Below are 27,663 nucleotides of genomic sequence, written 5' to 3'. Positions count from 1 at the left end.
TAGCTATTCTTCTCTAAATTCTCAACTAATATACTGACCTTAGGACCACACAGTGTTTTCTTTACAAAGGAACTACCAACATATAAAACATTTGTGATTTACATAACATTATTAGAGAAAAGCAGAGTGTGTAGACTAAAACAGTTTTGTATGTAGCTCACTACAAGGCTCAATTTTCACTAATATTTAAGTAGCACTAATTTTTAAAACAACACTAATTTTATAACTTTAAGAACCTGATGTCTTATTCCATTACCATGTAATACATGTTCTTATTGAATGTTTAAAATATATACACTTTGTGCTCTTTAACAGAAAAATATATATATTTTAAAACAACCAGATTTCATCTATTATGTTTCAAGTTTATCCATTAAGTTCTTAAAGGAACACAATCTGGTATTACAAAGAGACTAATTACTTCTCTTGGTGAACTCAACAAGCTAAATTTCTACATGTTACTAAGAGAAAAATCTATGTTTACAGAAACACATGTAACTTGTTTCCTTAATAGCTATTTTCAGATAATTCATATTATTAATTCTTATATTTGAGATACACCCAAAAACCAATGTCCATAAATCTACTTGGCTCAAAAGATAAGAAGTATCATTGGATTAGATTTAGGAAATCTGGCTCTAATCTTAAGCATTCCACAAATAACTGTATAATGAGAAGGAAAATTCACTTAACCTTTCTGAGCCTACTTTCTGATTCAAAGCTAACATGTAATTATTAAATGACTACTAAAAGCCAAGCAGTTGCTAGACACTGGAGATATAACAATGGGCATGACAAAAACAGTCTGCGCCTTGAGAGGCTTAAATTATGGAAAGGTGAAGAGTCTGGGCTAAATTACTTTTAAATCTGTTCCACAGTTGACATTCTAATTTGAATGGGATTACATTCATATTGTGACCTGAGGTCAAACAACAATATTTCCAAATGACCAAAAAAACTATAAAGTATTATGGACTTCCCATGTGAAAAGTGGTAAATAACTTTTAAAATCAGAAGAAGGTTTCATATATTTATTCAGAAGGTGATTCAACTATAAAATGAAGCATTTTTAGCACTATGAAATACAATGTTTTGATTTGAAATCTTTTTCCCTGCAATTATTATAATTTTTATAATCCTGAAGAGATTCTCGTATCTGAAGTTTAAGCATTCAGATATTTTGCATGATGTCTGATGTGATCAGTAATAAAGGTAGCGATGAAGTAGTAGCTATGGTCATAACCCTAGAAAACAAAATAGAGAGATGATAAGACATTTATCCACCGTTCAGAAACACTGATAATAGTGACATTAAGTCTCTCATCTCACTTTGCTCATAAATAGCCAAAATATTATAATATGAAGCAGGTTTATAATAAAAATCAAGCTTTCACTGTACTTTAACATTTTCACTGAACATTAAAAGAGTGGCAAAAATACGAAGACAGCCCAGCTGGTGTAGCTCAGTGGTTGAGCGCCAACCTATGAACCTGGTCAGGGCATGTGCCCAGTGGGGAGCGTGCAGGAGGCAGCCAATCAATGATTCTTTCTCATCATTGATGTTTCTATCTCTCCCTCTCTGAAATCAATAAAAATATACTTTAAGAATATGAAGAAAAAGTCAACATTCTTTATAACCTTGTTTCTAGATGCTGCCATTTATATGCAAAGAGAGGAAATAACACATTAATTAAATGTACAGAGTAAACAAGGACTAAAAGAATCAGAATTTAGAGAACTTAGAAACACGGGTAAGAAGTTTCAACTCACAAAAGAAGTGCACTAACAAGGATAGGAGAGGGAATGTTAAAATACAAAATGAACATACATAAACAATATAAAGAACACAAAAATACCCAAAGATCGATTACTATTTGGGAAGCCAAATAGTCATCATAAATCTTATTAAGAATTCCACCTACACATTAAAAGCATATCATATCTCTTCTTAAGGAAAAAGGAACAATTCATTAAATTTTGACATCCTTCAGCAATAAATCAAACTGGGTAAAAAGTTAATAAATTCTTTTGAAAACTACTATAAAACAGAGAGAAAATGTAATGTGCCAGACAGTAGAGTTGAAACAAGCATCAATCTATCTCACATGTGTTAAACACAAGGCCCGCAGGCCAAATCCATCCCGCCAGGCCTTGCAATGTGGCCCGCACCGCGCTGTCATGCGTTTCCATCACAATGACAGTTTATGACTGTTCAGTAAACCATTCGGCCCGCGATTTAGGCTGGATTTTAGATTTTGGCCCCTTCTCTGATTGAGTTCGACACCCCTAATCTATCTGGTCAATTAAAACCATTGCTATAGGTTAAATGGAAAGGCAATCCTTCCTCAAACTTGGCTTCCAGTCGAGATGACAGTATAGGTAAATGTGGTACTCGCATCTTTCCATAACCACATAAAAATTACAACTAGACTACAGAGCAACATCATTGAGAACTGCCTGAAGCTTAGCTGGACAGAAGTCCTATAACTAAGGATTTACTGTACTCAAGACTAGTTAGTGGGGAAGACAAGGAATAGGCAGGTCTCACACCCCCATGTAGCGGATAAAAATCAGGAGGGATATCTCTGAAATTCCCCTGTAGAGTGAGGGGTCCTGGCCAGAGTGCAGGGTTTCAGTGCCAAAAGAGAACTCCCCATAACTTCTGGCTGTAAAAACCATTGGGGCTTATGGATGAGTAAGACAGAGGGCTGTTGGAACCCAAGGCATTCCTATTAAAAGGCATGCAGGAACTTACTCAGATTCACTTGCTCTGAGATACAGCTCTGGGTCAGCATCTCAAAAGGCACCAGGAACATATGAGGAACTAAATCACCAGGCTTCAGAAGGCTGGAGGGGCAGCTTTCTCCCTGACAAAAGTGCTAACAGAGGCCACTGTTCCCTTGCTGAGTCCTCCCCTGCAGGGGCAATAGCCGACTCTCCCCTCCAACCTCACTGGGTGATTCCTTGAGACTCTGCCCGCCTAACTTTTAGACCCAAGTGGCTTCCAGTGACTCTTCCATAAAAAAAAAAATGTCTTGACTCATGCTGTGAACTTCCCTAAAAATCTCTCAAAGATTCACAAACCCCAAACAAGCAGCATCTGGTCTCAGCATGCCCCATACCATAGCTAAGTGGCTCCAAGCCTGGCACTAGTGGCAATTATTTTCGGTTCCCCACCTAGCCTCTGCCAGATACCTCAAAGACCAGGATAAGTAGTACCTATATACAGATCACTCAGTAGCTCATGCTGGGTGGCCCAGGGCAGGACAGAGGCAGTGGCCTGCATCTCCCAGGAGGCTCAGAGTCAGCACATCTGGCTTCAGATCACACCAGAGCACCACCCAACACTCTCAAGGGAGTTACTTGATGGGCACCAGAGTCTTGCTAAAGTGAGTCCTGTTCCATGGGGTGGACTCAGTGAGAATTTTAATGAAGAGATAACATAAAAATGGAGATATATAACATAAAAAAAGAATAAGTCCAAAATTAAGAATATAATAAAACGAAGAATAAATTAGAGGGAATCAACAGTAAATTAAATAAAGCATAGGACCAAATCAGCTATTTGGAAGATAAGGTAGCAGAAAAACACCCAATCATAACAGCAAAAAGAAAAACTAGTCCAGCCAGCGTGGCTCAGTGGTTGAGTGTCGACCTCAATCTTGATGTTTCTATCTCTCCTTCTACCTTCCTCTCTGAAATCATTAAAAATATATTTTAAAAAAATAATCTATAAAAATGAGAATAATGTAATGAACCTCTGGGATAATATCAAGCATAATATTTGCATCATGGGGATGCTGGGAAAAGGAGAGATAGCAAATAATTGAAAACTTATTTGAAAAAAGAATGACAGAAAACTCTCTTAGTGAATGAAATAGACATACAAGACCAGGAAACAGAGAATCCCTTACAAAATGAACCCAAAGAAGCCCACACAAAAACACATCATAATTAAAATGCTAAAGGTTAAAGACAAAGAGAGAATCTTAAAAGCAGCAAGAGAAAGGCAGTTAGTTACCCACAAGGAAGCCCCCATGAGACTCAGCTGATTTCTCAACAGAAACTGTATAGACCAGAAAGGATTGTCATGAAATATTCACAGTGATGAAAAAAAAAAACCCACAAGGACTTATAATCAAGATTACTGTACCCAACAAGACTATCATTTAGAATTGAAAGACAGATGAAGAGCTTCCTAGACAAGAAATTGCTAACGGAGTTCATCACAACCAAACTTAGTATTACATGAAATGCTAAAGGGTATTCTTTAAGAAGAAAAAAAAATGATACAAAATATGAATAAAATGGCAACTATATATCAACAATTACTTTAAATTCAAATTGATTAAATGCTTCAATCAAAAGATATACAGTGGTTAAATGAATAAGAAAACAAGACCCTTGCATATGCTATCTACAAGAGACTCACTTTAGATCAAAAGACACACAGAGACTAAAAGTAAAGGGATGAAAAAATATTTTTCATGAAAATAAAACAAAAACAGCTGGGGCAGCAATACTTATACTAGACAAAATAGACTTTAAAACATAGGTTATTGGCTATCATCAATAATTCAACAAATGACAAGTGCTGGCGAGGATATAGAAAAAACTAAACCTTAGTACACTGCTGGTAAAAATGCAGACTGATGCAGTCATGGAAAACAGTATGGAGTTTCCTCAAAAAATTAAAAATGGAACTTGCATTTTACCCAGTGATCCTACTTCTAGGAATATATCTTAAGAAACTTGAAACACTCATTAGAAAGAACTTATGTACCCCTATGTTCAAAGCAGCACAATTTACAATAGCTAAGATTTGGAAATAGCCTAAGTATCCATAAGTAGATGAATGGATTAAAAAACTATGGTACATTTACACAATGGAATATTATGCACCAGTAAAAGAATATCTTATCCTTTGAGGCAGCATGGAGTGACCTGGAGAGTATAACGCTAAGTGAAATAAGCCAGTCAAAAGAAAGACAAGTATCACATGATCTCACTCATATCTGAATAAATAAACTGATGAACAAAAATAGACCCAGAGACACAGAAGCATGGAACAGACTGTCGAACTTCAGAAGGCAGGGGAGGGAGGATGGAAAGAAATCAAATATGCATAACCCATGGACACAGATAATGGGGGGGGGAGGGGCAGTGAGGAACTTATGTAATCCTTTCAACAATAAAGATAAAAAAGTAAAATAATTATCACTTTAATAGAACTGTACACTTGAAATCTATATATAGTTTTATAAGCTATGTCAAATTAAATGAATTGGTGCAATCTTATAATACTCACTTAATACTATAAGAAACAAAGAGGTTGAATACCTAGTCAATAAACCAATTACTTGATTTCTTATACAAAAATAACCAAAAAACAAAAAGGCTATAACAAGACAAAGAAAAACCCAGCAATGAGGAGAATCTTGAACCTAATAGATCTAGCACATGTGTCAAACACAAGGCCCGCGGGCCAAATCCGTCCCGCCAGGCCTTGCAATGTGGCCCGCACCGCGCTGTCATCACTGCACTCCGCTGCGTTTCCATCACAATGACAGTTTATGACTGTTCAGTAAACCATTCGGCCCGCGATTTAGGCTGGATTTTAGATTTTGGCCCCTTCTCTGATTGAGTTCGACACCCCTAATCTAGAGCTATTGTAGATCGATAGTAAGAGAAGGGGGGCGTGTGCCTCAAACAGCTGATAGAGATCTAGGTGGTGATGAAGGTTGGACAAAGAATTTTGTGTCACCCAATACAGATCTGAATTTCACTGAGGATGGAAAAGGCCCAGTGAACATTCCTGGATCTATCACAGAGGAGAGTGAACCGACTGACTTTTTATCCTTGTTTTTGGAGAATACTTTCTGGCAAAATTTGACAGAGAAAACCAAACCCCAGGGCCACCAATTGCATATAGCAAAACCCAACTCCTACAATGCCAAAAATTTCAAGGATGCCACAGTGGAAGAAATGAGGCTTTTCTTAGACTGAGGATCTATATGGAATACTTATGTATAAAACCCAGCTATCAGGATTATTGGACAAATGAGGGCTCTGACTTTGATGGATTTACTCCCGGATTTTGAAATGTTATGACTCGAGACAGATTCTTGGTCCTTTGGAGTTTTTTACACATAATTGATGAGGAAGACACAGATACCGATAAGACAGATAGAATATATAAAGTTAGGCCTTTCTTGGAAAGTGTGCTCCCCAAGTTTCTCCACTTCTCTCTGCCAAAGCAACTTTTGAGCCTAGATGACGGGATGATCCCAGCAAAAAACCACGTGGCCATCAAGCAGTATATCAAGGATAAGCCCACAGAGTGGGGCATCAAGTCTTTCCTTCTCTGTGAAGGTGAGACTGGCTACATTTTGAATGCAGAAATCTACACTGGTGCTGCACCAATGTCTATAAAAGACTTGGACACAGTAGGAAATACAGCCGTTCATCTCCTCACCTCATGTGCAATGGAAAATAAATCTTATGTGCTTGTCACGGACCGGTTATATAACTCTGTAACCCTTACTAAATATGCACTGTCAGAATTACACACAGGAATTGTGGGAACCCTGCAGTAAAATAGGAAGCAGTTTCCTACGTCGCTGAAAAGTGGAAAAAAACTTGCTAGGGGTGACAGTCGCTACCTATGTCAAGAAAGTGTAACATGTTTAGTTTGGCAGGATAGAAAGCCCATCACATTTATTTCGAACTATCACAATCCAGCCCAAAATGAGGTAATAAACAGAAGAAATAAAGATGGCAGTGTGCAAGAAATACAGATGCCACAACTGGTGAAGGACTATAATAAATATATGGGTGGCTGTGACAAAAATGACCAGATGACCCGCCTTCACCGTTCTCATTGTCATTACTGCTGACCCCGACGGCTTTTCCTAACTTTTTTTTTTTTATGTGGGCCAGTTATAATTCTTATATCTTGTATCCTTCAAAGCAGCAAGCTGCTTCAAAAAAGCCAGTTTATTTCACCAGATATATTCAGAAACTGTGCCTGCAACTTATTGGTGGATACAGGACATCAGCCCATTGCCATCCATAAAAGGAACCCTGCCCTCAATGGATAACCCCGGGCAATCATTTTCCAGAGATTCCCCCTGAGACATTGTCCAATCATATCTGTGTGTGTGTCCATGGAAAAGCACTCCAGGTACAACAAGCAAAATCCTGGAGTGTCTGACAAAGACAATCCATGCAAGAAGTTGAAGAGCAACATCTGGTGCTCACTTTGCAAGAAGTATTGTACCTGTGTGTGAAACAAGGCTCATCCTGCTGGGTGGATTGGCACACGAAGGTGGAATATTGGCACTAGATGAAAGGGAGACCTATTTTCTACAATGTCTCCAAGTTCCATCTTATTCTAACCACTTGTTTGCATGTAACTAACATTTTTCTATATCATGTTGATTTTCTCTCTTTAATGCTCCTCAGGAGCTCAGGTATAGGGGACAGTTAGGTTCAGGGCCTCAGGTCTGGTAGGGTTAACATAGAGTTAGGTGAGTAGTAAATAGTATTTTAATCAAGGAAACTTGCAAACAAACTGAAACCTAGTTATCATTCTTAAACAACTAGAAATACTAAGTAGCACAATATAAAGTACAAATGTGTGTGTCAGACAAACAATATAAAGCATTTGGGTCTAAGAAGTGTACATAAAATAAGCTGGAAGCTTGTCCTGCATGTATAAAGTAAGATATATTCAGTAATGTGGATGATTAATACTTCTTTTTAATACTTATTTAGAACAAGGTAAGATTCCCTAATACTTGCCTCTTGTAATCTAAAGACAACAGGGGTTTTCTTTTCCGCACAGGCAGCGATGAAGTTATCAGGCAGTAACTGTCCATCTGAAAGGAACTGGTCGTCTTTTCCTTGATCAATTAGTATGTCAAGCTGAGAACCTGGAAAGGACTTCACAAGATGAGTAGCATCATAAGCCTATGAAAAGAAAAATATTTAAAAATAAATCTAAAAGTGCCCAGAAATATTTATTTTTAGAATATACTATACTAGAACCAAATATAAATTTAAAGCAATTTAAACTCTAAGGCTGATTAAATTGGAAATAAGCTTTTAAGCTGACTTAAAAGCTGGCTTGTCTGGTTTTTATTTATAAAGTTTTCAGAATTCTTTCCCAATGATAGGCTCTTCCCTACTCTGAAGCAGACAAATACCAGTGATAAGAATTCTGTATCTCAAGCATTCTATAGAGTATAGCCTTTTTTATTCTAAACTCTCCAGTTTATTAGACTTTTAAAGATCAATCTTAAAATAGGGATCCATGTGTAAATGACCTTGAAAACACTCAAGTGTTTTCTACTTAACAGGCACATGATGAATTCATTTGTAAAATATTCTAAGTCTGGGTGGAGTCTGCAAATGGCTCATTTCTACACAAGAGTAAAATGAGTCTCAGGAGAAAGAACTATTTTTATTTTCATATTGAAGCATCTGCTCCTATGCTTGAAAAAGCAAGCTTGCTGCTATCAGGCGTCTTCAAACTACGGCCCGCGGGCCACATGCGGCCCGCAGAGGAGTCTGATCCGGCCCACCAGGTTTTTTGGGCAGTGAGCACAGCCGAGGTGTTACAGTAGGAATTAGTAGTTCATATAGTCCGGCCCTCCAGCTCTCTGAGGGACCGTGATCTGGCCCCCACTTTAAAAAGTTTGAAGACGCCTGAGAGGAATATGCAAATTAGCTGGGATGCCGTAATGTCATGACTGAACAGCAGGAACCTGAGGCTGCATAGCACCTGGCTAGGGTAAGGGACCTCAGGCCATGCTCCCAGCCCAGCGAGGCTTGACGGGGATCTCAAGCCCCACCCCTGCCCAGTGGGGCTCAACAGGGGACCTCAGCCTGTTTCCCTTCTCCCTAGTGCTGGCCTGGGGAAGAGAGACTGCACACCCCGCCCGGGGCTTGATAGGGGTGGGGCTGGAGGGGCTGGGTCTTCTGCATGTTTGAAGTGCGAGCAGGTGGTGGGCAGGGACTTGACTCAAGGACCCATGGTGTGCCCCAGACTCTGACAAGAGAAAGATTTTCATATACATTTTACTAATTTTCTTTAATCTCTGACACTTTTATTACAAAGGGAAAATAGCAATATTAAAATATTTCCTCTAATTAATTCCCTTTTAATGTGCATGAATTTCGTGCACTGGGCCACTAGTATTCTCATAAATGTACATTACACAATACTTACGTATAGCTTTTTCTTTTTAATTAAAAACTTCAGAATGAGTATTGAGATAGCCATCTGGTACCTACCTTCCACTTACTTTGATCTGTTCCCAAATATCCACTGAAGGCTTTTTTGCCCCAAGGACAAAGCACTGGATTGCAAATTGGAGCAAATGCTGACACAGACTTTAGAAACAAATAAATTTAAAAACAAGTTATATGTTGCTAAATCAAATATGAACAGATATTTGAAACTTGCTTAGAAACTCAAAACTTACTTGCAACTTGGTTATAACTCTGACTTGCCATAACTCCTATGAACAATTTTCATTTTGCTATATTATGAGTTTAGATTGTAAGATCTCTCCATAATATATCTTTTGTGTGTTCTATTAAGACAGCTAATAAACTACAGTTACTAAAATAATACAAAGTGATACATTACATTTTCAATTAAGTAATGCACAATGGAAGTTTATATTGAGATTCTACTCCTTTTCTTGCTTAAAATTAATGAGTAGTAATATGGAACAGATTATGCCGATGTTTCTGAACTCATTATTATATCTGAGACACATTATTTCTCTTAAACAGTGCCAAAAAAGCCCTGAACAATGCCATTAAATATGGCAGAATTTTTAATACAATATAATTTTGTGCACTATTGTTTGTCACTGGATAAAAATGCTAAGATGGAACCACTGAGTTTCAGAGTGTTTGTCAATGTTATGTTTATCCATGTCTACTATTTTTTTTAAAGGACAAAAACATTCAACCAAATTTGATTTTCTCCTTCAAACACAATAAATTTCATTGCTTTATGCACAAAAAAAGGAAAATAAAACCCTTGTTTTCTATCATGACATGAATTAATTCAATTTTATAAAGCTTACCAAAAGGAAAATATTTGAGCCCTAACCTGTATAGCTCAGTGGATAGAGCATTGGCTTGCGGACTCAAGGGTCCCATGTTCGATTCCGGTCAAGGGCATGTACTTTGATTGTAAGCACATCCTCAATAGGGGTGTGCAGAAAGCAGCTGATCGATGCTTCTCTCTCATCGATGTTTCTAACTCTCTATCCCTCTCCATTCTTCTCTATAAAAAAATTAATAAAATATATTTTTGGGGGGAAAGAAAAAGAAATATATTTCTTAACAAAGCAAGAAACTGCTATGAGAAATATTTTCATTTCTCAGTGGCACACACAAATGATTAAGAAGTTCTTCCTAAGGGAAATAAATGGATTAAATATATCTTGAGGTCTCTGATAGTCTTGTGATTCTAAAGATAGAAGCAATCTTAAGATGACCATTGCTTCAAGATTTCCTTTTTCCATTTTATGGTATGCTGTGATGCACAGTATAGCATTCTACATACAGTGGTTATTCCAATTTGGCTTAACAAACAACAAAAAGTAAAGCTTGCCCTAACCAGCTTGGCTCAGTGGATAGAGTGCCGGCCTGTGGACTCAAGGGACCCGGGTTCGATTTTGGTTAAGGGCATGTACCTTGTTTGAGGGCACATACCAATAGGGAGTGTGCAGGAGGTAGCTAATCAATGTTTCTCTTTCATCGATGTTTTTAACTCTCTATCCCTCCCCCTTCCTCTCTGTAAAAAAAAATCAATAAGATATATTAAAAGAAAAAAGTAAAGCTTAAAATAAATAAATAGGAAGGCTGAGAGTAATAGTTTTCAATCAAGCTGCATTCCAATTTTCATCAGAGGCATTAAGAATCGAGAATTTGTACATTTTTACAAATCATGAATAAATTCTCGCTCCACAAATCTCAATCAAACTTCACAAAAATATTCGTGGTAAAAATATAAGTACATGATATAATATTTATCAAGAATAACCTTTAGAAAAGAAAATGCCTAGAAAACTATAGTTTGAATTGAAGCAATAAAATGATACAATTTTTAATGCTTCTAGTAAACCCACAAGAAACCACTGTGATTAAATTTTTATGCTTCTGCATATGTAGCATACATTGTGTGGTCAAAATTAATACTCCTCCCCTACAACCTCCTGAAATTCCCAACACTTCTAGAATAGTCCCAGTACTATAATAATACCCTAACTTCAATCTTTGAAAGTTCTTAATATTATATTATCCAAGAGACATATTTGTCACTAGAAGCTTAGGTAATCTTACTTTGTATTTTCCAGGATTCTTTAAAGCACAAATCAGAGCTCCATGGCCTCCCATGGAGTGGCCAAAAATAGACATCCTTTGGGGGTCCACTGGAAAATTGGCATTTATGAGTTGAGGAAGCTAAAGAAGATTTAATAGTGTGACAAGAGATATAAGAGAAAGTTCAAACTTTTTCAGTTATATAAAATTATACAATCAATAGTGCTAAATCACAGTCTTACAATGGTATGAACTATTAAAGTTTTTTTTTTTAATCTCAGGTAGACAATGGTAATTAATATATCACTGGAGAATATATGCCATATCTTTCTCAGAAACCAACTTTAAGAAGATGCATAAAGAACCTTTAAAATGTCCTAAACTTTTGACCTAGCAATTCTATTGCTTGGAATAACTCTTAGGGAAAAAGTCCTTAAGGGAAAAGAATTATACAAAAAGACAATCAACAAAAAAATATTTATGATGTCACCATATACAATATATCCTACATTAGGACATAGTAAATTATGGCATATGACAGCAATTATTAAAAATATGTTATAAATAAATATTGAAAAATATTTATTTTTTCAATTAAAAAAATAAGATAAAAAATATTTTACAATTATAGAAAAACTAATCATACCAAAATGTGAAATATACCAAACACAGCCATTATTTGGAGTGATAGGATAATGGGTGACTTCCATGTTATTGTTTCTGAGTTTTTATAATATAGCATATATTAACAATTAAAATCATATAAAATTTTTAAAAATGCATAATCTAAACATAAATATTAATAAAAGTAATGTTTTACTACTTATCCTTTCTAACTAAGCCTTGATTAATTACTATAAAATTTCTGAATGAACCAGTTGCTAGAGAAATAAAAAATTTTTCATAAACTGTTTTCTTTGTGTAACCTGGGCAGTACACATAGATACCAATAGGATTATTAAACTCTTTAAAATAATATTTAGTGTTAACTTAAATGGCAGTAAATAGAATGATAATACCAGTAAACCTTGGAACTTTCACAAGATAAAAAATGTGTAGAAAGTAGATTCAACAATACCATATCCTAGTTTAAAATTCTCAGGACTAGAAGGATTTTGTATTCAAAATCAAGTGTTTTGGCAGTCAAGGATTAATAATTACAATATAAATAAAATTACCTCCTCCGTTACATAAGAATACATTCTGTAGTTAGTTTTCCAAGGATGTTCAGTGGCATCCACGTAAAACCCAGCACCAGTGCCAAAGTCCCAGCTCTCATCTTCTCCTTTAATATTGCAGCCACCTATCAAGGAAAACTTGTGGTTTCATCTACTCTGTAGTAATGGTCCATGTTTAATTGCAAACTTTTAAATGAATCTGAACGTTCATTTGCTTTAAAGCTGTTAGCCAGATATTGTGGGCCTCTCTTCTTTGCCTTTTGGGGCACATACTTCCTGACCCTCTTGAGTGAGGCCATGTTCTAGCCAATGAGGTGAGAGAAAGAATGCCCTTCCAGGCTAGGTATTCACCGCCAACATAAAGCACCTGGCATTGATGGTGAAGTTCCCCACCTATACTTCCTCACTCAGTTTTACTTGTCAAAGGGCTCACAACCTTTTTTTTAATTTCAAAAATGTGCTGAGATTCCTTCTCTGATGACCCTCGCCCTTAACCAACACTTCCTATAATTCTCTTTATCACTTAGAAGTGACAGGAGACAAATGCTTCGTTCAACTTATTATCATGAACTCAGAGTGTCTCACGTACTTTGGAATCATTCCTCATGTTTCCCCTATTTACCCATGCCTCATTGGGATTTTCTTGTATTCCTTTCAATTTATTAGGATTTATTCTATATATTTAGATGTAGCTAAAAAGCCAACCATTAAAATTTTGAATAGAATTAGAGTAACAGGTAGAGTAACTCAAAGGAAATGACCTTTGCAATATTCAGACTACCCTTCCAGAAACATAACAATTTTCCAATTATTAAGGTTTTAATTTGTGATCTTGAGTAAACTTCATCATTTAAAAAATAAATATTCATAGATTTAAAGTTTATGCCTAGGCATTTTATATTTTTGATGCTATGTTGAATTAAATGTATTACATTTCTAGTGAGACATGTCTTGCTCTGTGTAATATAGCCTGTGAAAGGAAATGCACTACTTCCAGAGTTTCAACTGGCCTTTAAATTCCATTTCCTGAGACTTCCCGGGCCCACAAAAGAAGTTTTAACTATCTGATGGATTAAGCTAAACAATGTTTAATATCCTCTCATGTAAACATTTTAGACATTTATATTAAAACTAATCCTTTTTAAACTGTATGATTATTTGATGACTAACAGAGATGAAAAAAGACATAATTATCATATGATAAGACAGTTTACCTATATAATACAAAATGTATATAACATGGTATTTTAGAGTCATGGAGTCATTTGAAAGATTAATAGAGATATAGCAAATATATGAAATTAATTTTATAGTGTATATAATATCCCACTTATAACTTAGTCTTAGATATTTATATTATTTACAAAGTACTTGGGAACAAGAACACTTACGAGGACTGGTATCTGGAGCAATGACAACAAGGCCATGTTCTGAGGCAGCCTGATGATAACCAGATTTTGATATAAAATTCTGTTCTGTGCAAGTTAAACCTGAAGATCAAAAATACTGTTACCTCATGCTATACTGCAAGTGATTTAGAAGCTTAAATATTTTTATAACATAGAAAAAAATCTCACTAGATATTATCAAAATGCTTTTTTTTAAAAAAGAAATAACTCTAAAGAAGATGCTTAAAGTTCCCTTCTCATAAAATTTATAACAGTATTAATCTAAGACCTGAATTACTGTTAAGTGCTCCCTTAGCTGTTCTTTGAAAGTCACTCATTAAAGCTTCAATCACTAAAATCATTAGGGTCAGATGCATTTGGAAATACAGAAATTTTCAAGCTGTAGAATAGCAATATGGCACATAGAACCAGTGTTATAACAACCCAGTGCAATGTTATCAAAAATGCTAATGAAATGTTACTATTTCCTCATTAAAACATAAATATTCACAGTGAGAAAATAGTATGGTAATCATAATACAAATAACTTAATATTTTTATAGACAAGTAGTTCACAGCAACAAAATTCAGCCTAATCATCCCTGTATTCCTCAATGTACTAAGAAGAGGGTAATAGCTAATACCACATACCTTCCTTAAATTGAGTTTAAGTCTATTCTTACAATTGTTTCTTCTATTTTTCCTACCTCTAAACTTTTCAGTAATATGACAGAAGAGATGATTTACTTCTCTTACTATGAGAGTCTGGCCAAGATGTGAGAATGGCCAAGAATGAACTGGCAGTAGATGCCTGAGTCTAAAAGCACGTAACCCAACAGCCCTTTTCCAGTAGCGAATGATAAATATCCCACTATACCTGATAATTAGCACTGTCAAAGCTTACTGATATGCATGATGCATGAGTAACTACAGAACACTTTTATAGTTTCTACTTATCCCCTAATAGCAGCACAGACTTATGGACTGATTGCCTAATCAAGATTTGCTAAATTAATAATTTTTTAGAAATAATTATAAAAAAAGATGCTGAAAACCCTTTCATAAAATTCATAACAATATTATTCTAAGATTTGTCTTAGGTTAAATGCTCCCATAGCTGTCCTGTGAAGGTCATATAGAGTTACAAGTATCATTGGATAAAGTGTTATGGAAGTTTATGGTTAAATAAACTATCAGGATATACAAACTTTCTCTAGTCATGGCAAGAGAACAAGATCCTTTCTGTCTACCATGTTCTCTTTTAGCACATCTTCCAGAGATATGAAAGCCATATCATGAAGAATTGCTCCAAATACAGATAAAGGGTCAATAATTTTGCTGACCTGAACATAAATATATTCAAAAGAGGAAGGATAATAGTGTAAAAACATGGGTTTTGGATTTCAGAAAGGATCTGGGTTCCTCATGTCACACAACCACTTATTATTAAACAAAACCAGGAAAGGAACTCAAATATTCAGAGCATCAGTTTTTTTTTCATTTAAAAAATGGGCATAAGCCCTAGTTGGTTTGGCTCAGGGGACAGAGCGTCGGTCTGAGGACTGTAGGGTCCTGAGTTCAATTCTAGCCAAGGGCACGCACCTTGGTTGCAGGTTTCCTGGCCCTGCTCGGGGTGCGTGCAGGAGGCAACCAATCAATGTGTCTCTCTCACATAGGTGTTTCTTTCTATCTCTCCCTCTCCCTTCCACTGTCTCTAAAAACCAATGGAAAAATATCCTCAGGTGAGGAGTAACCAAAAAAAAAAAAGAAAGAAAAATGGGCATAATATTGTCTATTTTTACTTCATAAAGCAATGTGAGGATTAAATGTGTTAGCATGTTAAGAGCTTTGAATTGTGTCTGGTACACAATGCATAGTACCTTGCACTAAGGAAATGTAAATCTGTTTAGAGATCAGAGAGAAAAAAATGTTTTCCTAATTAGAACACAAGTCCCTCTATTAAAGCAGCAGTGACTGAATTGTAGATTAATAGAAATGAAGATATTTATGTTAATAGTATTACTCTCAGGAGTCTGGAGATGATTACTACTTAATATCTACTTGGTAAACTGCACTTATTTTATATGAAGAGACGGCGTTTTTTGTTTGTTTGTTTTTGCAACAGCTTTATCGAGGTACAATTTGGATGCCATACAATTCACCCATTTAAAATGTACTACCTCAGTGATTGTTAGTATATTTATAATTATGCAACCATCACCATTATCTAATTGTAGGATATTTCATCACCCCTGAAAGAAATCCCATACCCATTAGTCACTCCTATTTCTTCCAACCTTAGCCCCAGGTAACTACATACTACTTTCTACTTTTATGGATTTGCCCTAGCCAGTTTGGCTCAATAGAGCCTTGGCCTGCAAACTGAAGAGTCCCAAATTCGATTCCAGTCAAAGGCACATGCCTGGGTTGTGGGCTCAATCCCCAGTAGGGGGTATGGAGGATGCAGCCAATCAATGATTCTCATAATTGATGTTTCTATATATCTCTCTCCCTCTCCCTTCCTCTCTGAAATCAATAAATATATTTTTAAAAAGTTCTCAAGTTTCATCCACAGTATATGTAGCATATATGAGGACTTTATTACTTTTTGTTTTTGAATAATGGATAGACCACATTTTATTTATAATTTCATTTATTGTTGAACCTTTGATTTGTTTCCACTTTTTTGCTATTATAATCTATATATATAAAAGCCTAGGTGACCAGTAAACTGGTCACTATGACAGGAGGCAGACGTTCAATGGTCACTATGACAGGAGGCAGATGTTCAATGCAGGAGCTGCCCTCTGCTGGTCAGTGTGCTCCCACAGCACAAGTGCTGCTTATGTGATGGGCACCAGACACCAAGCTCACAGCTGGCGAGTGCAGCTGCAGCCTGCAGGGATTGAGCCAAAACCGGCAGTCTGACATCCCCCATATTGCGAGAAGGTGCAGGCCAGACCGAGGGACCCCACCAGTGCACAAATCCATGCAACAGGCCTCTAGTGTATAATATAATGCATGAACTTTTGTGTGCAAGTTTTTGTATGGACATGTTTTCAATTCTCTTGGGTATCTACACTAATAAAAGAGAAAGATGCAAATTGACTGTACCCTCACGATGTCCATCAGCCAATCAGGAGTGAGTATGCAAATTAACCCAATGAAGATGGCAAGTTAATTTACATACACAGGTGCTAAATGGCCAGGGGTGGGGAGGAACACCTGCATTGTCGCCATGGTGACAAGCAGGCATTCCACACCACCCCAGCCACTCCAGGCCTCTAGGCAGTGTCGGAAGGCAAAAAGGCGGCTCCAGACCAGAGCAAAGGCAAAAAGGCAGCTCCAATCCAGAGCAAAGGCGGTGCTGGCAGCCAGGGGAAGGAAGGCATATTCTGGACGAATCCAATGAAAGACTGTTTTGATGGTCAGATGCAATACAATGAATCCAGACCACCTTCTAGAATTGCACTAGAATTTCTTAAGTGTACTAGTTAATCTTACCTTATTTCAGAAAATCAAGCCTTAATTTCCAAGATATATCTGTTCTTCAGCATCTCACTAAGGAAACTATCCAATTATTTCATGTAAATTTAAAAAATTCTGTTTTTTATACTCATGAAGCTCAATGTTTTGTCTTAATGGATTTAAATCTTGGTTAGGAATTTAGGGTCTTATTAATATAGTACCTATTATACAACACCTGATACTTCTGATCTGGTATATTACTCTTTTAACCAAGAGATCTGACTTTAGATGATCTTATCAGAAACAAAAAGCAAAAATAACAGGAGAAAGGACTAAATACAGCTCTGGACCATGAATTAGAAAACTTGTTCGCCCTGTTAAGAGATCTTAGTTGTTATAACTTCACTGGGCCTATAAAATAGCTTACATGATTTGGAAGATCATCTTTAGCTATGTTTCTAAAACAAGTAAACATGTAGTTTTGTTATTACTACTTTTGGAAATACCCAATATTCTTCTAGCAAAGCAGTTTGCTTTTTTTCTATCATAGTAATGGGCTGTTGAGTTAAAATCAGATATGCACTTAATTTTTGCCATTTAAAATATCCATTCTAATTTTTAAAGACTGGTATTTAGGGTTATACATAAGAAACCATACATAAGAGAGGATTTATTAAGTTATAAGAAGAAATTTCAAGGAAACAAAGATAGCACTCTGTGCCATAATTTGGTTTCTGCATCTCTCCTTGTAATGTTTGCTTCCATAGATGAAGTGCCAACATCTTGTAAAAGAAAAGTTAGCACAAAGGTCAAAACTACTGATGGCAAAACCTTAACTCTCTCAAATATCCATTTTAAAGTCTTTAATATTCACCTGATTAAGAAGCATTACTATTATTTGTAATTTTTCCAAACTATTGCCAGAAAAGACCCATGGAGTCTAATTAAAATATTCCAGACAACAGGATAAAAAATTACTTGTCTGTAGTTCCAAATTAGCGTGTCATTGGTGTCCTGGTTTAACCTTAATATTGTTCTATGTGAGTGGTAAAATCTCTACAAGAAATACGTGGGTAGGTAGGTATAAACTAGGTAAGTAACTTTTCTTAGCTCTTGCTATTGAGTCCAGAAATTTACATTCTGTTAAATTACTTGGTTTAACTGAAAAAGAAAGTGAAATACATTGGGGGGGACACACAATGTAATAAATATAGAGATGATATACACTTGAAGCTTATATAATTCTATTAAGTGACTAGCAGCCCTGCGCAAGAATCCATGTGCCACAGCTCCAGCTGCCCTCCTGTAGCTCCCTCTGCACACCCCCTCCCCCCCAATAGCTTGCTGCCCTGCCCCCTCCTATAGCTCTTGTAGCTTGCTGCCCCACCCTCCTGCTGATGCGTGATCCGGTCCTTACATGGTCGGTAGTTATGCTTTATGGAATAACAACCATTTGCATATTACATCTTTATTATATAAGATGTCACCTCAATACATTTAATTTAAAAAAGTAATTTTTTAAATGTGATTTTGTATTTAGTAAAATAGCTTTACTATTTTTGTGGGGGTGGTGATATGTGTATAAAACATTACTGTATGAAATCTAGCTATAATTTTTAGTCATGCTATTTTATGATTACATGAAATTTAATCTATCATCCTTCTAGTAAAAAAATTGCTGACTACTGAGCCTTAATATTGTATCAAGATCTTCCCTGGGACAGATATTGCCAGGGAAAACCATGTCCTACTGTTTTTCGTTTTCCTCTCCCTAGAATTTTTAACAGGTAAAATTAAAACAGAAGTGAAATAAATGTAATTCAGTTGGCATGAAATTATTCTCAGGATAAAGTAAGAGTAAACTATGACAGTTTCCTAAAGCCTTATATAAATGGCTCAGAAAGCAAACTAGTAAGTCAAGATAAATGAGTAAAAATAAATGAGCCAGTGAAAAAGAAAAATAAATTCTATTTTAAAATTCAAATACTTAATACTTACCAGACAGCCAATACAGAGCAGGGCATTTTCCAGTTTCTGCCTTTGGTGGCAAGTAGATAGCAAATTTCATTTTGCAGTTCAGTTCAACACTGCAATTTTAACAGTCACACACACACACACAAAATCAATGATCCTCATCAGTCAAGACAGAAACATAAATGATTTAATGCCCAAAGTAATTCATTCCACCAATGTTAAGGAATGAACCTTGTCCCTTAAAGAATGAGGCTAACTTAGGTTAGTGATTTATCAACCAACCTGAGCCTATTCTGTGCACAAAAACACAGTCATTTTGGCCAGAATAAATTTTAAAAATAATTTTAATATGCTCATTGTACCACTAATATTAAAACAAAAACTGTTTCTGTTCTAAAATGATGTATAAAATTTCATGAAAAAGTTATTCTAAAAATATTAAATTTTATGTTCACTCATGGGCACTGAAATGTACCACATCCTTAATTTGCTCTTTATCACTAATATTTTATTAAAATCACTACTATCAAGGCTGATAATTTTCATTGAAGAAACAACATATTTTGTCCATGTGAACAGTAATTTATGCAACAATAACCTTTCATGGGCTTAAAGAATCAAATGGATGGAAGAAGAATGAGAGACATACAAAAGTGTATCTTCTTAGTGGTTACCTGTCATGTTCAAAAACTTTCTGCAATCCCCCAAAGCATTTGTTGCTGGAAATCTGTTTCAATGCCATTCTTTTCCTATTAATAAAGATTAAGTAATCTCATTAATTTCTATAGAATTAGTTCCTGAAAAATTTGAAAACTGTTTTCAGATAAACTATCGAATCATACAAGTGTTTTTTTTTTCACCTGGACTTTTCCTCACATGCTAATTTTCTCTAGTAAATAATACTAAGAAACTAACTTTCATACACACATTTTTACTTGTTACTACTTTAAAAAACTTTAATACTTTGGTGTGTTATTATCAATTTATTAGCAAGTGCTTTTTGTGTTTGTGTGGACTATACCAAATTCTTTTCAGAAGGAGGCAGAATATAAATAAGTAAAATAGAACCAAAGTCATAGAAACATTGAACAGACTGTCCAATCTATGAGGGAAGGCAGGCAGGGGTGTGTGTGTGTGTGTGTGTGTGTGTGTGTGTGTGTGTGTAAAAGATCAATCAAAGAACTTGTTTGCATGCATGTGAGCATAACTAATAAACACAAATGGAGGGAGGAGAAGATGGGGGTGGAGGTGAGGGCATGTGCTGGGAGGTGGGGTAGCCAGGGAGTGGTCAATGGGGGAAAAAGAAGACTTATGTAATAGTTTAAACAATAAAGAATTTAAAATTTAAAAAATAATAAAAATAAATAAATAAAAATACAGCTTGTCATAGGGAAATTCTGAAGTTTGGTAATTATTTTCTCTCCAACAAATCCTTTAAATTTTCATAAATAATATTTAAATGTTAAAATACCACACATTATTAATTTTTAAAAATAAACTTAAAAATTGGAGAATCACCTTTATCAATAAGTGCTTACTGAGCAAAGAGGAACCAGACTAACTCTGGTTTGTATTTCTCAAGAAAGGATTTCCTTTCCCTCAAAGGTGGTCTTTTCAGTAAAAGGTTCTGTATGCTGATTAGATGCAGAACTAGGGTTATTCCTCAAAAATATGTAATAAAAACATCAAAAAGCTAATTTTGGAAATGTCTTTGCAAAATTCTAAACAAGATTAGTTTCAATCCTACCTTAAAGCAACCCCCTCAATAAATCCAAATACTTAGATTTGCATTGGAAAGCTGGGATTTGAACCAGAAAGATATCAGAGACTCTGCTGCTATGTTCTCCTGCCTCCCTAGATCAGTAAACGGTAAACTCATTAGTCAACAGAGCCAAATGTCAACAGTGCAACACTGAAATTTCTTTTGAGAGCCAATTTTTTTTTAACTTAAACTATATAGGTAGATACATTGTTATTAATTTAATTAGGGTACTCCTAAGCTTGCCTTTGCTAAAAACTCAAGGGGCCAAAGAACTGCATGTGGCTGGCGAGCTGCAGTTTGCCGACCACTGCCCTAGATGGTTTTTAAATACTCTTGTTTTTTAGACACTCTAACTAAGATCGACTAATTTTATAGTATTAAGGTACTACAATTATAGAGACATAACCTTCTATTCATAGACTTATGCTTTTAATCTATAAAGGATAAATTCTTAAACAACAAACTGCTCACTAGATGATTCTGAATATTAACTTCAGCTACTCTTGCTCAAGATCCTATCTTAAATAATGAATAGATACATTAATGATGTGCTGAATTATTCTACAGGGAAATCCTATTTTCTTAAACCTAGCAGCGACTATGTCTGCTTCTTCCCCAAAACAGAGTACACTGAGTCTGTATCTAATACATAAGAGTTACTAATAATTATTTATTGAGTTAATGAATGATTAAATTTTAATTTCTTACTACCTATTATGTGAAAGTTTTAAAAGTTAGTTTGTCCTGCCCTAGCTGGTTTGGCTCAGTGGATAGAGCATTGGCCTGCAGACTGAAGAGTCCCAGGTTCAATTCTGGTCAAGGGCACATGCCTAGGTTGCAGGCTCCATCCCCAGTAAGGGGCGTGCAGGAGGCAGCCAATCAATGATTCTCTCTCATCACCCTCCTCTTCCTCTCTGAAATTGATAAATTAAAAAAACAATTAAAATTAGTTTGTCCTTTATCATTCCATACTTTGTTATTCATTTTAATAAACTATAACTAGTCTATTTCCTCTGGTTTTTATTCAAATTCAGAATCAGATACTTTCCACTTGGTCAGAGAAAACAAAGTAAAAATACTGTTTTTTAAATCTGTAAAATGAATAAAAAAATAAATAAAACCTTTACATGTTTTTTCTCTCTAACAATCCATTTTAGAAACTACTGTCAATTATAAACCAAGAAAAAAGTCAGGTTCATTAAGAAATATGACATAAACTAAGAACTACATATAGTATGATTTATGATATGACACACTAGGTAATTTACATTTTTCATTAAAAAATTTTTATGAGCAAAATAATGTTTCAAACCAAGTCATTAGATTTTTCATTCAACTTCAAAGTAACATACAAGATATAAAACTTAAATTACCTGTCCAATTGCTAATTGCTCTTTTTCTGTACCAAAAAGTAAATGATCCTGGAAAAAAACACGTGTTTTATAAACAGGACAAATCTGTTTGGCCCAAGAACTGTAGGGTCAACTCTTATTGAAGCTAAATGCCATCCACCTCCAGTAATTGGTTTTTTTGCATTTTTACACATTCTTTCCTTCTTCCCATGTAGTGTTTTTGCTCCTGTTCCCACACTCCCTGATGTTGATCCATTGATTTGCAGTGTCCACTCCACGGGCTCTTAACCTACACACAGCTCTCCCCAGCACCACCGGACTGTGGGCCAGCCGGCGGGCGCCGGGGCTGGTGAATTCATATATTGCTTCCACCGCGGGCTGTGCTAACACAGACAGATGTTGTCTCCCATTGTCCCCACAGCCTCAAATAACCTCCTATCACGGCTGCTCAGAGGCCTCTCTCAATGACGCCATCAGAAATGACGCCAAGGCCACAGCAGAACTCAAACAGGCATCTGCAACACAAACAAGCGTTGCAAAGAGTCGCAAGTGCCTCCGGAGATGCGGGTCCCCGTAACCCGGTGCGCGCCCCTGTCCCCTCCGCGGCCCCGGAATCCCGAGCCGGCAGCGGGGCGCTGAGGCTTCCGGCTGGTCCCCTCGGTAACCGGCGCCGTGCACCGCAGGCGGGGCAGGGCGGAAGGGCCACGGAATGGGAAGCTCGTGGGCTGCAGCGGCGCGGCGCCCTGACACTCCAGGGCTTGCAGGGACGCGGGGAACTGGGGACCCGGCGCTGCGCCTCCGGACAAAGTCCTCCTCGCAGAGCTCGTGCTGCGGCCCGGGCTGCGCAGCAAGCGGGCCGGGGCCGCTGTATGGGCGCTCGCACCCGCGGACCCCGCCGTCCTCAGCCTCCGCCCCAACCCCGCCGGGTGGCCGGTGCAGCCCCGGCCCCGCAGCCCCGGCCCGGAGAGCCCAGCACAGCATTCGCAGAGCACACCAAGTCTCACCTCCAGCGACAGCTGCTGGAATCGAAGTTGGAGTCGGAAGGCGGGGCCTCAACATGGCCGCTGGGGCCCGAGCCTGGGCCCGCCCCTCCGGACCCACCCACCTCATCTAGTCCGCCCGCGGCCCCGCCCACCTGGACCCGCCCCTCCAGACCTGCCCACCTCACCTCAGCCAATCCGCCCGCGGCCCCGCCCACCTCATCCAGTCTGCCCGCGGCCCCGCCCACCTCATCTAGTCCGCCCGCGGCCCCGCCCCGCAGGCCCCGCCCCCGCAGCCCCCGCCCCTACCTCGGGTTGCCCCCGCAGCCCCAGGGGCGGCTCCGCCACCAACTGCTGCTCTCAGGGGTCTACACATCAAAGACTTACCTAGTGGATAGTGCAACATCTTCCCAGAGGCAACAGGAAAACTAGTTTGGAATAAACCAGAGTTCTGTCCCAGATTAACTGATGGACAAGGTTTCCACGTGAAGTTATTTGGAAACTAGGACATCATTTCAAGTCTGCTTCCCACCCAAAAACCCACAAAAAACCTTTCCAGTACACCCACTTGGTACCTGGAGTTAAGGGCCATTTTAAAATCCCTGGAAACATAATAAGCACTCCACCAATATCCTTTTCTCCCTTCTCTCAATGAAAGTTAGTTGAACTGAGTAATGGTTGCTAGTTGATGGCTTACAACAAATCTTCCCTTGGCCCTTTTCTTCTTTTGCTTGGTTTAACTGATTGAGTGTACTTTGCCAGTGGAGAAAATGAGTCTAATTACAGAAAAGCTTAAAAAAAATTTAACCAACAGCTTAGACTCACAGATTGTAAATAATATAATCTGAAAGGCAGGACTAGTTTCATGGGTGTATACTCTATGTAGTAGAACAAGATTCCTGCATTTGGTTTAATTTTCTGGTTGGATTCTTTCCTATGCCACATTGTTTATTGTTTTTTAACAAGGGGCCCATATTTTCATTTACACTGGGCCCTGCAAATTGTGGGACTGATCCTGCTGAAAGGACTGGCAGGTGAATGACCTCTATGGAAGCTGACAAATTACCTCACAGAATCAGTTTTGTGGCCCAGGCCTGAACCTGTGGACCTGTGGATCGATAGGGACTCAGCCTGTAGATCAAGCATGTCAAACTCAAAGGCTTATACAGGCCAAATAAACAAGGTTTAAGTTTATGTGGGCCATAAAACACACACACAAAAGCAAAAACAAAAACAAAAAAAACTTCAATTTTCATAGAAAGCAGGTTTATTTCAATAGAGACATGCTGAATACAAAGGGCTGGAATAAACAGGTAATCGTTAACATAAACTAATAGAACATTTTAATAAAAATTAATATTTTTTCTTGAGCATTAACTTATCAGACATTGAATAACTACACAAATTAATAAGTGTAATGCAAATAAACCTATTTTTCTTGTTCTCCAAAAGCAAAATATTTCCTGCTGTGCACACCAAACAAGTCAGTCCAAGACTAACGATGTGGCAATCGGCTGCTAAAATATTCGCTGCTAGTATTATTAGAGAGAAAAGGTGCGCCTGTGTATAAGGCGCATAGGGAAATGAATGCAACATGATTATAATAATCAGTCATTAGTGAATGCTGTAGTTCATTATTAATAACTAGAGGCCAGTTGCATGAAGATTCATGCAATAGGCCTTCCTTCACCTGGCTGCCAATACCAGTTTCCACCAGCACCTGGGATCCAGCTTTCACTCTGGCCACCACCTTCCAGCTTCACTAACTCTAGCTGATGTCTGCAGGCTTCACTCAGACCACTGCTCCTGTAGCTTTCTCTGCCCTGCCCTCCTCCTCATAGCAGATGTCCTGTCCTGCCCAGCTGCTCCACGCATGGAGCAGCTGAGGGACAGGGCTGCCGCCATCTTTGTCCTGCTAATTTGCATATTCCCTCCCGTTCGGTTGGTGGGTATCATGGAAGTATGGTCAACTTACATATTTCTCTTTTATTAGTGTAGATTATGTATAACAGGATATTATAAAAATTAAGTTATGAAATTTTTATTAAAACATTTCTTATCTACTGTTATATTCTCTGGGCCTCAAAAATATTTGTTATGGGCCCCGAGTTTGACTGTTTGCTGTAGATAATATGTATGTGTGGCAGGATAATAAGAAGTTAGGGAAATTCTTGGATAAGGGGAAACTGAAATAAGGAAATTAAACAGGCCAAACAATTTTGGCAGCTTGCACCCATCTTGTGAATTAAAAGGCCTTATCTTCCCCAACCAAAGATGCTTTTGAGAGCAAATGGTTTGTACCTTTCTCCCTAATTTAAATTGCCCTGGCCTAGGTAAATAGAGAACAAAGACCCAATTAATGCCACTTGTGCCATCTAAACTCAAGGACAAATGAAGGCTGGGGAACAAGTAACAAAAATCCTGAAAGCATTTGGATGCTATCCCTTAGGGGTATGTTAGGCAGAATAGATAGCTGCTAGGGCAGGAGGTGGGAAAAAGGAGAAAAGGGGAGTTTATCTCACCCACTGAACAAAGAAGTCACAGTCTTAGGACTTGCCAAGATAAAAATCATCATGTGTTCTCATAAATTCTGGGAAAAGTTGCAACAATGTAAAAAGGGGGACTTTGAAATCTAGTCTATCCAGCAGGGGAACCTTGAAACTTATAGGGAAGAAAAGTATAAAACCCTTGAATTCCCCCTTCCCAGACAGGGCACTCAGACTAGCTGAGTTGCCCACTGTGCTTTATGCCAAGGGTATTATTAATAACTATTGAGGCCTGGTGCATGAAATTTGTGCACTCGAGGGGTTCCCTTAGCCTGGTCTGTGCCTTCTCACAGTCTGGGAGCCCTCTGGGGATGTCCAACTGATGTGAAAGCAGAAGAGGCTCTTGCTACTGCTGCACTCGCCAGCTGTGAACCCAGCTTGTGGCTGAGTGGTGCTCCATCTGTGGGAGTGCTCTGACCACCAGGGGGCAGCTCTGCATTGAGAGTCTACCCCCTGGTAGTCAGTGCGCATCATAGCGACTGATCATTCATCCATTCAGTCATAGTCTCTCAAGGAGCCTCATTGGGTAAGGCATGTTAATTTATCCACAGTTAATTAGGCTAATTTGTGACAAAGCCAATGGTCTCAACACAATAAACAAAAATTTTATAAAAGAGGACTGGGTAATTTCCCAACAAACATCTTACTTTTAAAAAGTAATTTCATCCCCAGACCTCTAACACTTAATGTCTTAGGTATAACATAATCATAATAGACCCTCACTAACAAATATGTTGCAAGAATGAATGATTTGCTGAACTTGTCTCAACCTGATTTGAATATATTTTTGGTTATATGACCAAATAACTATATAGAACATAAACCAATGGACCCTTTTTGGATTTATTTTTTCCTATAAAAGGAGAAAAATTGAGTTTTGGGGGTATGAGATCTGAATTCCATTGTTGCTTCTGATGCTGATAGGCCAGGGATAATTTCTCTAAATTTTCTAGATCTTCACCAGCCCTTCTGCTAACCGAGGAGCCTGGATGAGATGGTTGCTTTTAAATTTACTGAGTATGCATCTTTCTGTTCATTCCACTTTAGTGGTTTAGATCTATCACTCAGGGCAAATAAATAGAATTCATACAGAGAATTTGGCTCAATAATTAGAACTTATACAAAGAACTCATCATCTATATATTAGGATGGCAGATTGTTGTTTAGATCTTCTTTAGCTGCAGGAGGAACAATAATAGTTACCATACGTATCTTAGCAGAGCTGGAAGGAATTATCTGTAGCATTCTTTTGAGTTTTTAAATGCATAAATGCTTTTGAGTTTGATTCTATATGAAATGTGTGTGCTGGTCATGTGGTCTCAGGAATGAATTTATGTGCCATGCCAGCACAGCCAAGGGTTCAGTGTGCCTGAGGTGGAGGGAGGGGGGAAAGAGAAGGGCATGGTGGTGGTGGCTAAGGATTAAAGAAAAGACCAACAGGAGAATAAGCTGGGTCTAGGTGAATCTCCTGTGCCTGGCTGAGGCCACAGAGACAGATCCAGACAACAAATTCAGCCTTTATTTTATAGTCAGATGTAAACAAGGTGGTGGTCACCATAGTTACAATGTTCTTGTGAGTTTCACTTGTTTTCACAGCACTTGGTGCACCTCCCACAGCCTATTAGCTACCCAGATAAGATCTAGAGAGAGTCATAAGGTCAAGCTTAAT

At 37.6% G+C, this 27,663-nt stretch overlaps 1 protein-coding gene across 3 annotated transcripts; it reads right to left on the bottom strand.

The window, feature by feature from the left end:
- Positions 1 to 1,016: 1,016 nt before the first annotated feature.
- ESD (esterase D) lies at positions 1,017 to 23,581 on the bottom strand. 3 transcript variants are annotated; one of them, XM_036456924.2, is made up of 10 exons: positions 23,473 to 23,580; positions 22,490 to 22,537; positions 20,029 to 20,103; positions 19,379 to 19,467; positions 13,916 to 14,014; positions 12,525 to 12,649; positions 11,368 to 11,487; positions 9,298 to 9,396; positions 7,804 to 7,971; positions 1,017 to 1,244 (listed from the first exon to the last, which is right to left on the bottom strand). In XM_036456924.2, exons 3-10 carry the CDS (start codon positions 20,094 to 20,096, stop codon positions 1,164 to 1,166), a joined length of 849 nt encoding a protein of 282 aa, XP_036312817.1. In that variant the 5' UTR covers positions 20,097 to 20,103; positions 22,490 to 22,537; positions 23,473 to 23,580; the 3' UTR covers positions 1,017 to 1,163. The 3 variants fall into 3 exon arrangements, with proteins under 3 accessions (XP_036312817.1, XP_045444576.1, XP_045444577.1); XM_045588620.1 differs by lacking the exon at positions 13,916 to 14,014 and having other exon boundaries at positions 23,473 to 23,581; XM_045588621.1 differs by lacking the exon at positions 19,379 to 19,467 and having other exon boundaries at positions 23,473 to 23,491.
- Positions 23,582 to 27,663: the final 4,082 nt, after the last annotated feature.

Source organism: Pipistrellus kuhlii, unplaced genomic scaffold (assembly GCF_014108245.1).
Source record: "Pipistrellus kuhlii isolate mPipKuh1 unplaced genomic scaffold, mPipKuh1.p scaffold_m20_p_3, whole genome shotgun sequence".
NCBI classification, from domain to species: domain Eukaryota; kingdom Metazoa; phylum Chordata; class Mammalia; order Chiroptera; family Vespertilionidae; genus Pipistrellus; species Pipistrellus kuhlii.
The sequence above is the reverse complement of the archived record's forward strand: the minus strand, read 5'-3'. Positions and strand labels throughout refer to the sequence as shown.